This window comes from Entelurus aequoreus, linkage group LG02 (genome assembly GCF_033978785.1).
Source record: "Entelurus aequoreus isolate RoL-2023_Sb linkage group LG02, RoL_Eaeq_v1.1, whole genome shotgun sequence".
Taxonomy (NCBI): Eukaryota; Metazoa; Chordata; class Actinopteri; order Syngnathiformes; family Syngnathidae; genus Entelurus; species Entelurus aequoreus.
Genome location: NC_084732.1, coordinates 59,547,773 through 59,563,633, shown reverse-complemented (window position 1 = coordinate 59,563,633; position 15,861 = coordinate 59,547,773). Strand labels below are relative to the sequence as shown.

Genomic DNA, 15,861 nt, shown 5'->3' with positions numbered 1-15,861 from the left:
GCTTTTTTGGAGTAATGAACTTTGATTCCACTGTTACCACTTTATCTGTGTGTAATACACAATCCTTGGATCAGAAATTTGCTGTTGGGTGGAAACCTTATATGTTTAAAACCATTCCTTTATTGTTATTATTTGTGAAAATAGCAGATCTGCAAGCTTACAATGGGTTGAACTTATAGATCTGCTGCTATTTTCACAACGTATGTGTGACACTGCCCAACAGCAATCTCCAATATTTATTGACCTAAATAAATTTGTTAAAAGACTATACTTATATACTTATATTATACTTTTTATTCTTTATTTTTGGACTAAAACTAGACTAAAACCTTTTTGACTTTTCATCGACTAAAACTAGACTAAAACCCTTTTGAGTTTTCGTCGACTAAAACTATCACATATAAAAGTGACTAAAATGTGACTAAAACTAATAAGCATTTTAGTCCAAAAGACTAAGACTAAATGTAAGATGGTTGTCAAAAACAACATTGGTCAGCAGCTATATAGCTGGCTGCGCACCTGAACAGAGTTGGCACCCTGCAAAAGTAAGGAAAGAAAGTTAATTAATGCATTTCTTGTACAAGCCTGTGTAAACTATCCTAATTCTGACATCAGAAATTACTCTGCTCTAACTGGTGGACACGGTCCTCTAGTAGGGCCAACCTATCCATGAGAATGGTGCACTAAGAGCAGAGAGCCATACTCACGTTGTTTCTTTCACCTAGTTGAGTTCTTACTGTCTTTGGAGCAATAGGCGAAGAGTAGCAGCAGTGTGAAGGAGCCGACCCTTTGAAGCGTAGTTGCTTTGGACCGCAACCAACTTAGCTTTGTTAGCTTAGCAACTAACTAGCTGAGAGAGGGGTGGTAAGAAACAGAGAGTGGGTGCTTTGTAAGTTTGATAAGACTACTAAATATGTTTGAGAAAGAATAAAGAAATCTGTAAAACAATTGGAAGCACACAGATCGAGAAATAGTACTAAGCTTTTTCGCGGCAGCGAGCGACAGCAGACTTTTTTGGACGTGTCGTCACTCACCAGAAATGAGTGTGAGGGATTCAGTTAGTCATGTTTCTTTATTTTATTCTTATTGGCAGGACTTCCAGCTGTGTAAGGGGGAAGAGGCACAAAACTGATTGAACATTAATTACATCTGACGAGCCTCACTTTCGCCATAGTGGAACGGGAGGTTGCGCACACGTACACACTTTCACAAAAACACACGCAAACGTACACAAACACACACACATTCACAGACAGACACAGGATCACAGTCAATAAAGGCGGATTGTGCCGTGCAGGATTATATCAAGCATCGTTGCTTCCCTACTATTTACTACTGCGGTAACTTCTAACAGACTTTTCTGCCATATTTAATTGAGGAAATATGCAAACAGCTGATCACCGTGATCAAACTCAAATTAATCACGGTCATATAATCGGCCAGTCCTACATTCAACAATACCATAATGATGATAACCATGATAATTTTGATTTTTGAATTGAAACCGTTCTCTGACTAGGACTAATAAAACATTTGAAAAAAAAACTTCCGTGGAATGTTTTGTACATATTTTGTGAATCTAAATTGTTTATTTTGTCTTCAGGTTGATGAGGGACTGGGAAGGATGATGATTTCCTGATCTTCACACTCTTCTCCAGCCAATACCAAGCATGAACCACACTCCCAGTCCACACATGTCTGATGGCAGCAAGTCGGCAGGTGGCGGTCTATTGTGCAGCCTGGGCATGGGTTCTGACAGCGGGATTCGTTCGCCAGAATGCCTTACCCAAACCCCTAGCCCTATTGGAGGGACCCCTAGCTCTAGCCCTCCACTGCTGCTTTCTCCTGGGCTCGGAGGCCTGGGCCTGGGAGCCATGGGCGTCATGGGTGAGGCAGATTGGGAGAGCAGGGAAGAGCTGAGACTCAGGGAGCTGGAGGAAGCACGAGCCAGAGCAGCTCAGATGGAGAAAACTATGCGCTGGTGGTCAGATTGCACGGCCAACTGGAGAGAGAAATGGAGCAAGGTGGGTGACTATTTACCGGCTAAATAAAATGTTTTGATTAATGTAGTACGAGATGTCCAATTTTTTCCAAGTAATGGACGTATACAGAAACATTGAAGGATGCTACATTTTGGACATTAAAAAAGCTCATGTAGATTAAAATATGCTTAGTAAAATATCCACTTGTTACCTTTGTGTTTTAGCTGACAAAACAAATAGTTTTCAGTATAATATCTAATGATGCATCTCATTACAAAAAAATCATATTGAATTTAGAATATGCCCAAGGAAGATGAAAATGGCCCCTTGGCCACATGTGGACACCCCTGTTGTAGTTCATTGCCCAAATATCATTTTCACATCAATGGTGACTGATTGACTGACTCTGATATGCTGTCTTGACCTTTGCAGCGGCAAAAAATTCGGCTTTTGCCTTTGTATTGAGAAATGCTGATTATTTTTCTTAGACCTCTGATTTTCCGCTCTTGTATTTATCTTTATAATTCACTTTTAAAACTGTTAATCTTGCTGTGGGAAGTTTTTTTTTTCCAATATTACTTTACACCTGGGACTATACAGTTATTCTATAATTTTGACAAGATGTATTTACACTTTGGGCATAAAATCACACAGAAAACAATCTCTGACATAAGTAAGGTAAATTGAACAAATTATGTCTCCCATTCCAAAAAAATGCTTTTGTCCACCTCAATATACAGTAGATAGAACATCAATATAGATGATATAACATCAAACAGGAACGAACGGACGGACATACTAAAGATCTCAGTTCCTTTTAGATTACAATTACTTGCGAGATTTGTGAAAAGAGAAAGTAATTATAATCAAAAAGGAACTGAGATCTTTACTAAATCAAGATTTAGAACAGAAATAAAAGAAATAAGTATTTAATTCAAAGGTGTTAGTTTATGGAACAATATTGACAATGAAATAAAACAATCTAAGTCTCCTACTGTATTAAAAAAAATGCTATCCCAGCTGTAATCTGTGATATTCCTACCTGAATAAATGCTTCTGATATGCTGTACATTACATGTTTTACAAATTAATGGTCTTCATTTTGCTGCATGACAATGTTTTAACCTTTATTAATTGATAACATTTAATATTGAGCCTGCTAATCATTCTGTAATTGAGGACTCGACCAGAACATGTTATAAAAGAATTTACACAATATTTCAGCCAGCAACGCCCCGCCCCCTACCCACGTGGCGGTGGGGGCGTGGTTAAGGGCGTGGTTGATATGACGTAATCGCATGATTTGCTATAATGCATATAGTTTTTTAAAAAGGTAAAAAAATTGGAATATACATTTGTTATTATTAAGTATAGTATTAACATACAGGTTTTTCTTACCTAATATTGTTTTGTTCTATTTTTAAATTGTTGCTGCTTATTGTACAATATACTTTGTTGAGAATTTGTTTTGTTTTCTTGAGATTTCTCCAATTCTTTTAGTAACTTTTTCTTTAACAAAAAGGACAGGAAACAATTTTAGCATCTATTTATGGTGTTATTGCTACGCGTTGCTGGGAGCTTTTTTCTCTCATTAAAAGCCGCAAGTGTCATCTTAAATTGTAAAGATCGTTGTCTGCGGGTATATCACTAATATATTAAAGTATGTACACAACGCAGACACGCTGCCTACGCTCCAGGCAACAACATGCGTATACCGTATTTTCCGGACTTCAAAGAAACAGTTTTTTTCATAGTTTGGCCAGGGGTGCGACTTATACTCAGGAGCGACTTATGTGTGAAATTATTAACACATTACCGTAAAATATCAAATAATATTATTTAGCTCATTCACGTAAGAGACTAAACGTATAAGATTTCATCGGATTTAGTGATTAGGAGTGACAGATTGTTTGGTAAACGTATAGCATGTTCTATATGTTATAGTTATTTGAATGACTCTTACCATAATATGTTACGTTAACATACCAGGCACGTTCTCAGTTGGTTATTTATGCGTCATATAACGTACACTTATTCAGCTTATTGTTCACTATTCTTTATTTATTTTAAATTGCCTTTCAAATGTCTATTCTTGGTGTTGGGTTTTATCAAATCAATTTCCCCAAAAAATGCGACTTATACTCCAGTGCGACTTATATATGTTTTTTTCCTTCTTTATTATGCATTTTCGGCAGGTGCGACTTATACTCCGGTGCGACTTATACTCCGAAAAATATGGTAGCTCACGCCATCACAACATCAGTTTCGGGAGCACTGTTCAGGTGATTCAAGTACGTCTTTTCGGTGCATCATTAGTCAAATAATAAGTCAAATAATAAACTATATATAACCATTAATACTTAACTACCTGCTAGTGTTATGTATATGATGATCATTTTCCCACGGTCTGTGAACAAACCGTGTCGGTGGAGAATGAACAAGTGTTGTGTGTGTTGAAGTGAAGCCCAGAGGCAGACGTGTGTGCACGGAGGAAATATTTTTTGGAATTTGGCTTGTCGTTATCATAAAATTGGCAATAAAAGTTAAAAGAAAGTCAGACTTTGTTTGTTTTCTTTTGGACGCTACAATACATTATATTAATTTATGTTGTTCGGTATGGCGGCTAATATGAAGCCGTACAGTAAGGAGAAACCCTAAATGTAGTTAAACCTGATGTATAGCGTAGCACTTTTATTTCATAGCCGGAAAAGTGTGTAATTGTTCTGAGAAAGTGTCTTGACATGTTTTGATTTCGGATCGACTGTTTACAATGAAGTGGCGACTTGTCTAGGGTGGACCCCGGCTTCCGCCCGAATGCAGCTGAGATAGGCTCCAGCATCCCCCGCGACCCCAAAAGGGACAAGCGGTAGAAAATGGATGGATGGATGTTTACAATATAAAAACAAAAGTCTCCTTTCCACATCCTGCCGACCGTCTTTCATTTCTGTTGAACTTGTATGTCATCTTACTTACTCAAGCAGTCACAGTAAGAATCTAAATGTTATGTTATCACAGCACCTTAACCGTAATCTAAACACAGAAGTGAAGCACCATGGGAGTTGTTGCTTCACTTCTGGTTTATGCGACATCATTTGGGTTTATTTCCTGTTGTAGACAAGTCGGACGTCCATACCTATCTGTGTATGGATCCTCACATCGATCGCTCTGTTTTGAGAGAGCACAGCATGTAGGTTCAATACGCATGATTGAATACTTTAGTTGCTCAGACGGCAATGTATTTATACAAGTTTGGACTGTGATAAACGTTTGCAACGGAATAAGACATTTTGTGGGTCATCGCCCGATTTACTGATCTGCCAGATCCTTTTGTGCTTGCTCGGCATTTGCAACACGCATGCGCAAACATAACATCTTTAAAAATATTACATATTACAAAAAAAATAATGTATTTGTATTTGGATAGCGAAAATCTTCATTTGTTAGCGTGAAATGCAAGCCTATTTAGTTACACAATGTAACCACAAAATGTCACCCGGAGTCAAAGCTAAGATGAAAAAGGCAGCATCAAATTTTAATAAGAACAATATGTATGGAATATTAAGTTATTTAAAATTTTAAATTTTAGTTTTTGATTATTTGAGGTTATCAGATAGTTTTAAAACAATAGTAAAATGTCTACACTTTGGAAAAACTGCCATCAAATAGGAAACAGAAGTTGCGGACTTTCGGCGAGTAGCTCAATAATCAGGATGTGACAATGTGTCTTGTATTTAGTTAGCATTCAATACCGTAATTGATACATCCCGACTATCAACTTGCAATTGCACCACAGCTGACACAACAAGCCTTTTGTATCTATTAAACAAATACCAATCATAATTTTTGCACTTTTTGTCACTAGTTTATTTGCATGTGTTGCCTGACATACGTCGAGCAGAGTTAGTACAACACTTGAGAATGCCTGTACATGTCAAGGCAGGTTAGGGTGGTGAGAAGGGGACTTGGAATTCAGTGGTAATGAAAAAAGGAAAATATGCAAACTATTTTTTCATGTCACTTCAGTTTGAAATTTGTTTAGAACATTTTGAATGCTGAAACTCAAAAGGACACACAATATTAAATGTAACTACCAGCATTTTCATTGTAATTCGAGCAACATGCACCATCTAAAACACTATTATCAAGGAAGGTTGTAAGAAATTAAATAATGAAAATGTGAAAATATGGAGTTAAGGTTAAAGGTTTTAGGAACTACTTTAATTAAACTTAAAACAAGATTGCATGCATTTCTCTTTATTTTGATTACACTTGTGTATTTTTAACTTCATAAACACTAGAATTTTCAGTTTGAAAGATAATTTCTAAAGTACAAATCTTTTCGCCCTAATTTAGCTCAATAGCTTACAGCTCACTATACCCTGACCTTCAGATAAATGAATAATTTTCCTTGTTCCAATCAAGACTCAAAACTTCTTATTCATTTTAACATCAGCTATGTTTTAGCTCACATTTGCAATTATAACTTAAGTTTTATGTTTTATGTATTTTTGTACTGCTTTTCTTGATCCGTGTTTGTTGTTTTGTACACTGTTAGAAAGGCACCGATAAATAAAAGGAATTTCCATTCCCATCCTCAAATGACTTTGAATTGGGGATCTATCCTTCCAAGTTTGGTCTTATATTTACAAAGTATTTCCTAAAACCTTTAAACACTTTGTCCATATTTTCACATATAGGACATTGAAGGCTATTGACTTTCATACAACAATTCTTGATAATGGTGTTTTAGATGCCGCATGTTGCTCGAATGACAATGTTGGTGGTTTGATTAAATCAAGACTGTGTCCTTTTGTGTTTCTGCATTTAACATTTTCTTAGCAAATTTCAAATTGAAGTAACATGAAAACATTTTTGCATATCTTTTTTTTTCTTAGGTGGCGTATTAGCTCTACCGAATGTCAACACAATTAAACTAATGACAACAAGTGCAAGAATTATGATTTGTATTTGTTTTGTAGATACAAAAGGCTTGTTGTGTCAGCTGTGGTGCGTTTGTAAGTTGATACTCGGGATGTAACAATTATGGTATGGAATGCTTTTTTTTACTGAGCTGTTCTGTTTCCTACTTGATGGCAGTTTTTTCAAAGTATCGACAATTTACTATTGTTTTAAAACAATGGCTAGCAAAATTATCTACTGATATCCTGAAATATTTTTTTAAAAAAAACTTTAACCTACAATAACTTAATAATTCATTTTACAATCCTACATTGTTCTTTGTTATTAAAATTTTAAGCTACCTTTTTCATCTTTTTAATTTCTTTTTTTTTTTTGGATTAAAACTTTTCGCTCAAGTTTTGCGTGGGATACGTGTCATCAACCGTGAGCGGTGTGGAATAATGACAGCATAGCAATAAAGCTAGGGAGCGTCCCCGATCACGCATAGGGACATAGGATCTAAAACAATTCAACCTCACCAGAGCTCCCCATCCACTGGACCACGGCCGAAATTATTTTTGAAAAATAATATCCTCTTAGAAAGTTTTTTGCATTTTGAGGTGGTTTCATTACATTGCTTATCAGAGCGTTCACTTTTCCATCATTATTTAGCAATCTTTGTATAACCAATGTCACCAAGTCCAATATTATAAGTGACTTTGGGCTTGTTTTGTAATGTGTAGTTGCTTTGTGTGTCACAGTCAAGTCCCCGATGTCTCTCGGGTTCCCACAATAAACACGGAATGTTTTTTCCTGGTTTTTGCAGATACTCGAGTCGGCTCGGCACCGCTTACAAGAGAGGAGAACAAATGCTTACCGGGCAGATTTTATTTAGATGAAGCTAACTGACTTAGATGAGACTAAAAGACATGGGACAACGAGAAAAGACAAATTAATGAGCTAAAAATAGTAGTCTGTCACATAATCAATCAATCAAAGTTTACTTATATAGCCCATAATCAAAAATGTCTCAAAGGGCTGCACACGCCACATTGACATCCTCGGCTCAGATCCCGCATCAGGGCAAGAAAAAACTCAACCCAATGGGAACACCAAAAAACCTTGGAAGGGAACGCAGATGTGGGGACCCCACCTGGGTCACCCGTGCCCAGTGGATACAGTTAATAATGTGAGAGTTAATAATACAGTTAATAATGTGAGAGTCATTCATTGTGGGGTCACATATTACTTATCAATCACAGTTTTAAAAAATTCAGGTATTTTCAAATCAAATTTTGGGTTTTTTATTTAATGGTGTGCCTGTCTTGGTTTTATATACAATACCTAATAAATACATAGCATCACATTACGTTCCCTGAAGACAACTTGATAGTGGACACCCTCATCGTTTTTGCTAAAATGTCGGTCATGATGCCACGATTAATTACACTGTGTACCTCGATTTTGGTTAATGCATGACTATCCCACTCTCAACTGCAACTTTTTGGTAGACACCGTCCTCATTTCTAGTCAAAGTGTGTCCAAACAGCTGACACAGAGGACGCTGTCTCCACTGCACTTCACACAGCCCCGACCCACCTGGAGCAACTAAACACATACGTCAGGATGCTCTTTGTGGACTTAGGCAGTGCATTCAACATTGTGATCCCCCATAAACTGATCCACAAACTCTACAACCTTGGACTCCCCACCACACTCTGTACATGGATTATGGACTTCTTGACCAACAGGCCTTAGAATGTCAGGATAGGGAACCTGACATCTGACACCATAATTCTAAACACAGGCACACAGCAGGCCTGTGTGCTCAGTCCAGCCCTTTTCACACTCTTCACCCAGGACTGCGCCCCCATTCACTCCTCCAAAACCATGGTGAAATTTGCAGTTAACACTACAGTGGTAGGCCTCATTGGTGACAACAATGAGACCTGTTAAAGGAAAGAGGTCCAAACACCTGGAGAAGTCATGCACAGACGGTGACCTGGTTCTTACTACCACCAAAACAAAATAGGTCATCATAGACATCAGGAGGACAAGGAGAACAAACTGGTGAAAAAGGCCCAGCAGAAGATGTTATTCCAGAGGAAGCTGTGGAAGGCCGAGTCTGGCTCTTCGACTGCTCAGACAATTCTACAGGACCACTTTGAGGAGCATTCTCTGCCAGGGCTGTACGGTGTGGTACAGCAGCTGCACAGTAGAGGAAATGAAACATCTGTCCCGGGTGGTGAAGGTGGTGCAGAAGATTGTGGGAGCTGAGCTCCCAGACTTAGACACTGTGTACACTGAGCATATGCAAAGAAGTGCGAGAGCCCTCCACATGGACAGCAGCCAACCTGGACACTCACTGTTTGTACCACTGATATCAGGGAAGAGGTACAAGACCATAAAAACAAGGACACATAGGCTGAGAAACAGCTTATTCCCCAGAGATGTAGCCTCCATTGCCCCCTCGCCCTCCCTGACACACGTGCACTTCCACCCTCTCACAAACATACACACCCACACCACACACACAGTTCCACCCGTCCAATATTCATTATCCTACCCACACCCATAAATCGCAACCTCATTCTGTTATCTCATTCTCCGACAACCCCTCCTGCAATACGCTGCAATGTGCATTAACACTGTTTGTTATAACTGCTGCCTCACACTGCTCTATCATGTCATTATTTATTATTGTATACCCACTACAACACTTTTTTTTTTATACCTAACATTTTTTTACCTAGTTTTATTTTGTCTATTTTTAATCTTTAGTATTTTATTGTGCACTATTTGTATTGTATTGTGCTATTTTAAGATGTTGGTTTGTCTCGTTTTGTTTTGTCTTGTCTTTTTAAGTGCCACCAAAATGTTGTTGTAGGAATACAATGACAAATAAAATATTTGAAAATAATTACTTTTGGGTACAAGCTACAGTACATTACACTAGATGTCGGTTTTAATTATTTTTCAATCAATCGCCCAGCCCTAATGTGCTTTGATATTTTGGAACTAGTCGTTAATTGTCTTATCTTCGGTTTGCTTATGTAGTGACCCTAATGCCTATTTAATGGACAATTTGACATATGCCCTCATTCAGGAATTGTCCATACCGTTCTGTCAGGTGATTAACACCCTTTCATACCCTGTTAGCCTTAAGGTTTTTGTTCTGCACAGATAGTTCCCACATGCATGTACTGTACGTATAGGTAACCTTTCCCCTATTCATAGAGACCCAAATATGTTGGAACATAAAAGATAGCCTATTGATTCAAGCTTGTTTCTTTCCTCCTAGGTTCGTGGAGAGCGTAACCGTGCACGCGATGAAGTCCGCCAATTGAGGCAGAGGTTGGATGCTCTCACCAAGGAGTTGACAAGCGTACGAAGGGAACGTCAGGAACTAACCTCAGAAATCGAGGTGCTAAGACAGGATGTATTACATCTCCGCAATGATCCTACTGCTCCTCCTCTAGCCACCAGTTCTCCTTCTTCCTCACCTGAGTACCACATATGTGCTGCTTCCTCTCAATCTGTTGCGCCACCTTCTGCCTTGCAAGACCAAACTGACAGCAAGTTGGACAGGTTAAAAGATGGGTTACCTGGGTCTCCAGAACCTGAACCAGTAAGGGACATGGACATGAACACACAAAAAGTAGGTCAACAAAAGGTGGGTCTGCACTGTATACAGTATTTAGATGGATTCCACCACATTTTAGATCTTTTTAGATGTTGTTATTATCACTTGTATTTCCAATATGGTATTTTTGGATTATTTTTATGCACCAAATTTTGGTACACATTTTATAACACACTCATACCTAAATCTATACTGTCAACATATATATCATATTAGTTTTGGATGCTAAAATCCTCAGCTGTTTCCATTTGTAGCAAAAACTGGAGTATGGTTTGGCGTTAACAGAAGCATACGACTAAAACTACAATCATGGTTAACTTGCGGAGACGCAGTTGCAGTATGCCTGAGGGGGCGAGGCTTGGAGGAGTTAATTTGCATGTAAAAAGCCCACAAAACAACTTTTTCTGAAGATACACTCAATAGGGGGCTGGCATTCTAAATGTATATGATAATTTGATCAAAGCACCATCATTACAGGTTATGTAAATCACAAGAAATGTGACCCTGTTGTGTGTAAAAAAAAATAAAGGGGGAACTTTTATATGAATATGTATGTATATATGTATGTATGTATGCATGTATATATGTAAAAATACAAAACACAAGAAACTAATAATAATTGTAATGTGAGATAATGGCATAATCGTTATCAACCAAACATGCTTCTACGGACACATGGTTGAAGACCTCTGTTGTGTATTATGTCTATAATATAGACATAATACACAAATGATATAGACTCTATATCATATGCCCAGACTTTAGGGACATTCAGTACATTAAAACCTCCAAAGGTTGTCTGATTTAAAATTCAACAAACCTTTGCGTGTAAATATGGCTTTAAAGTTGCACAAACATCAGGTGTGCTGTCCGATATCAAACAGTAGGAGACTTCACAGTAAATAGTGAAGACTCAGGAGAGTATACTGTCAACATTGTGCTCTCTGTTACTGATATTGTTAGTATGTTTCAGTCTGTATGTATGTATGTCTGTATGTTTGAGATATTCATAGAAAAATGTGTGTCTTATTAAATCAATGCACATGCCATATAAAAACCCAACTTTGATTCAGTTTTATGTTAACATGTACACCGGCATTTAGGTTTCAGTGGTAATTTAACAGTAAGAAGCAAGATGTCTGTAGTGAAATTCCTGATAATTGTTATTGTGTGTCAGCAAAGGAAGTGCTGTTCCAGACAACACAAACACATTTCCTGTACTTGCTATTGTAGTGGTTGTCACACTTCCTCTCAGTGAGTACCTCCCTACGTACAACATATTGTTATGTACTGTACCTCGTGTAAAGGTCATAGTATGATTATTTGTCTACATTTTAAAAATGTCCTTGTGGTCTACATAACATGTAATGGTGGTTCTTTGGTCAAAATGTTGCATGGATTGTTTTACAGATAGTCTTCAAGCTGATTCCTGACTGTCTCTTCAGGATGTGCCATTTTGTGGGTGGTCTTATTTACATGCCTCCACTTCGCCTGCGTCTTCTTCCCGCCAGCCATGTTGTAGTTTTTAGTGCTTCCATATCGAGTCTATAGGTTGGAACTATACTGTACTTTGTATTAAAAGTGGGAACAGTGAAGGATGCATGTACATGTACGAAGGAAGGCAAAATTCCATCCATCCATCCTTTTTTTACCGCTTGTCCCTGATGGGGTCGCTGGGGGTGCTGGAGCCTATCCCAGCTGCATTCGGGCAGAAGGCGAGGTACACCCTGACAAGTCACCACCTTATCGCAGGGCCAACAAGGATAGACAACATTCACACTCACATTCACACACTAGGGCCAATTTAGTGTTGCCAATTATTTAATAAATATTTATGCAATGCCTCCACGGGACTTATGGGGATACAAATACACAAAAGCAGCTACCATCAGGTAAGAAAAACTGGGTTTGCATAATAAGTAGATAGTATCACTAATATGATCTCTTGTGCTCAAATCACCACAAGGATTCTGTTGGTTTTCTTGTACCGAGGGCAACACGCTACATTGCTTTACTGATAATAATCCATAGTCATCATCATCAATATACTCATGCTATCTACACAATGCAAAGAATGTTACTTAAAGCTCAGCAACACTTTTTTTTTTAACAGCAGACAATTTAAATCACATTCAAATGGGCTCAAACTAGCCAGCAGTCAAATAGCAGTATATGTCATGAATCATTTGATCAAACATAACATTAACGTATCACACCTAAAGTTGAAAGGGCTGTTTGTAACTTGCTCAAAGTTATATTTTTGGGTTTAAAATGTAACAAGAACACCACCGACTGTTTTAAGTGACCGTTAGTGGTTTAACAGAACATATATTTATTCAACATGTTTATCCATCGATCCATCCATCTTCTTCCGCTTATTCGAGGTCGGGTCGCAGGGGCAGCAGCCTAAGCAGAGAAGCCCAGACGTCCCTCTCCCCACCCACTCCCGGGGGGATCCCAAGGCTTTCCCAGGCCAGCTGGGAGACATAGTCCCCCCAACGTGTCCTGGGTCTTCCTCATGGCCTCCTGCCGGTCTGACGTGCCCTTAACACCCCCCCAAGCAGGCGTTCAGGGGGCATCCTGACCCACCTCATCTGGCTCCTCTCAATGTGGAGGAGCAGTAGCTTTACTCTGAGATCCTCCTGAATGACAGATCTTCTCAACCTATCTCTAAGGGAGAGCCCCGCCACCCGACGGAGGAAACTCATTTTGGCCGCTTGTACCCGTGATCTTGTCCTTTCAGTCATAACCCAAAGCTCATGACCATTGGTGAGGATAGGAACGTATATCGACCGGTAAATTGAGAGCTTTGCCTTCCGGATTAGCTCCTTCTTCACCACGGCGAATCGATACAGGGTCCGCATTTCTCTAGACACCGCCTCGATCCGCCTGTCGATCTCACGATCCCCCTCACTCGTCAACGTGTTTACATTTATCACAATTACATATTATATCAAATAACGTATTATGCAAAACAAACTGGTACCTGTTTTTGTGTATTTGGGATCTGCATAGGTCCTGAAAATTTTACAATTTTCATTACATGCTATGTAAACCACAAGGAAGTATTTTAAATGTAGAAAAAAAATTATTTGACTCCTTTAAACAAAAAATGCTTGTCAGTCTCTGGAATGTCCGCACAGTCCTCGAGAAGCAACTAACAATTTGCAGTCATGTTGCTGTCACGATAAAACATACATTCAATGATAGCTAACCTTTGTAGCTATAGTAGGAATGTAACAATATGAACATTTCATATCACGGTTATTGTCACCATAATTATCACAGTTATCATTGCCACAGTATTGTTGAATGTGCTCAAAAAGTTATCATTCACACTTAAAACCAATGTTTATTTAAACAATTAAATACAATAAATAGCCACACACTACACTTTCTTAGCAGAATAAATATTGTATATAATAAAATAGTTCTGGCTACTTAAGAGCCATATTAATTTTATTTGAGTGATTAAATATGTTTATCTTCTTTTTTAATGATAAATAAAAAACGTGGGGGGCGTCACGTCTGTTTTATGTGACGTCACGCAAATATACCGTTGTCACATTCCCTCGAGTATCGATCGAGCTCTCTGATTAATAGAGCGCAGCCTGTAGGTTAATGTGCACAATTTAATTACTTAGTTGTTTAGCCAACAATGTGTTTACAAACGTTTGGATTGTGGTATGTCGTTGTTAGTGAGGAAAGAGATTAATGTCGCTTGTATTCATGTTAGTATTTAAGATAGCTAGCACTCGCTCCGCCTCCAGTAAAGGGAAGTGTCACCGGTCCGTGAGTTTATCAAAGTGTTATCAATCACGGTTTTTATTTTAATTATAAAACGGTATTACTAACTGTTGGAAGTTTCAGTGCAGTTTATCATTTGTGAAATGCAAATGTTGACAGGTATAAACTGACCACACAAATCTAATCCTTGACTTGTGCCTTACGTATGCGTGTAGATTACGTCATTACGTGGTAGAATCCGGAAGAGGGTGGTATTAAGGACAGCAAGCATCCCCTATGCATCTGCGTAAAGGTTGCAAACAACACGTTTAACAATTAGACAAGTATCATTCCTTTACCACGTACTGAACAAACACATTATTTTACTGTTATCCACGAGTGAACATATGTACACTTTAATCTCTACACAAACCATCAAAGTATTTAGGATCATTCTGCACATTCATTTATTTTCTCTTATTCTTGAGAGGCTTTTCAGTCCATATACTGTGTGGAGTTTGCATGTTCTCCCTGTGACTGATGGGTGGATGGATACTAAAGATTCATCAAACAAACTTGAAGCTAACATTACCCACTCTGATCACAAACTCACTGGACATAAAGACACAATTGTAAAGTAGTAAAGTGAAGTGACACTTTGAGTTAGTCCGTTGTTTGGAACAAACAGTAACACTTTCCCTTTAAGAGTGTGATTCTGGATTTTGAAGTGTTTGCGGTTTGTTCTCCAGCAGGAAATGGAGCTGCTTCAGTCTGTAATGCATTCACGAGCTCCAGGTGGCGACACTCAAGAGTCTTGGGACGGTCCGAGTGGCGATTGCATGAACCCACCTGGCACACGTTCATCCTCTGGTTTGAGCCGGCAGGAACGCAACAGGCAGCTATGGGGGGACATGGGTGCCATAGAGGATGACTCCAGGAAACTCAACGCTTTGCAGCTTCGCCTGGACGAGTCCCAGAAAGTCCTGCTGAAAGAAAGAGAGTATGTCACACAATTTTGAAACCGTTTTATTCCAATCAGGGTTCAATGCTGCCCCTTCTGATTCGGTTCATCCTTGAGTGAGATTGGTAGCAACACAGCAACAGACGACGCCCCGATCCGCCTGTCGATCTCACGGTTCCCCTCACTCGTCAACATGTTTATATTTATCACAATTACATATTATATCAAAGAACGTACCAAAACAAACTTTTCTTACTTATTGGTATCTGTTTTTGTGTATTTGGGATCTGCGTAGGTCCCAAAAATGTAAAAACAACCATGGAGACATGGCAGAGAAACAATCTTGCCTTCTTTCATACTTCTTCCAAAAGAGCTGTTTGGAATTTGCCTAAATTGTGACGTTTTCCTCAAGCTTGACGTTAGCGGATATCTCCATGTATTGTAGAGATTTACCCGAAGTGCTTTGCACGAGTAGTCTGACGTAGTAGTCAATAAGTTCCTTCATTTTCTCTATTCTCTTGTTTTGGGGCAGACTGTCTCATACATGCACACACATGCTCCACCCTTTTTTCATGAGTTATACAAAGTAGCATATAGTTGTAACTTATACCCGTCAGTAGACTCAATATGAGTGTACTGACCCTTCTGAT

At 38.6% G+C, this 15,861-nt stretch overlaps 1 protein-coding gene across 5 annotated transcripts in view; it reads left to right on the top strand.

The window, feature by feature from the left end:
* The window catches only part of ccdc102a (coiled-coil domain containing 102A), a 160,037-nt gene that overhangs the window by 81,447 nt on the left and 62,729 nt on the right, over window positions 1–15,861 (top strand). For 3 of the 5 annotated variants that reach the window (XM_062030230.1, XM_062030240.1, XM_062030220.1), the window contains exons 2-4: window positions 1,604–2,024; window positions 10,183–10,554; window positions 15,000–15,250. In XM_062030230.1, coding sequence (XP_061886214.1) covers window positions 1,671–2,024; window positions 10,183–10,554; window positions 15,000–15,250 — 977 coding nt within the window. In that variant the 5' untranslated portion in view covers window positions 1,604–1,670. The remainder of the gene's footprint in view (window positions 1–1,603; window positions 2,025–10,182; window positions 10,555–14,999; window positions 15,251–15,861) is intronic. The other 2 variants (XM_062030262.1, XM_062030251.1) reach the window with 2 other exon arrangements.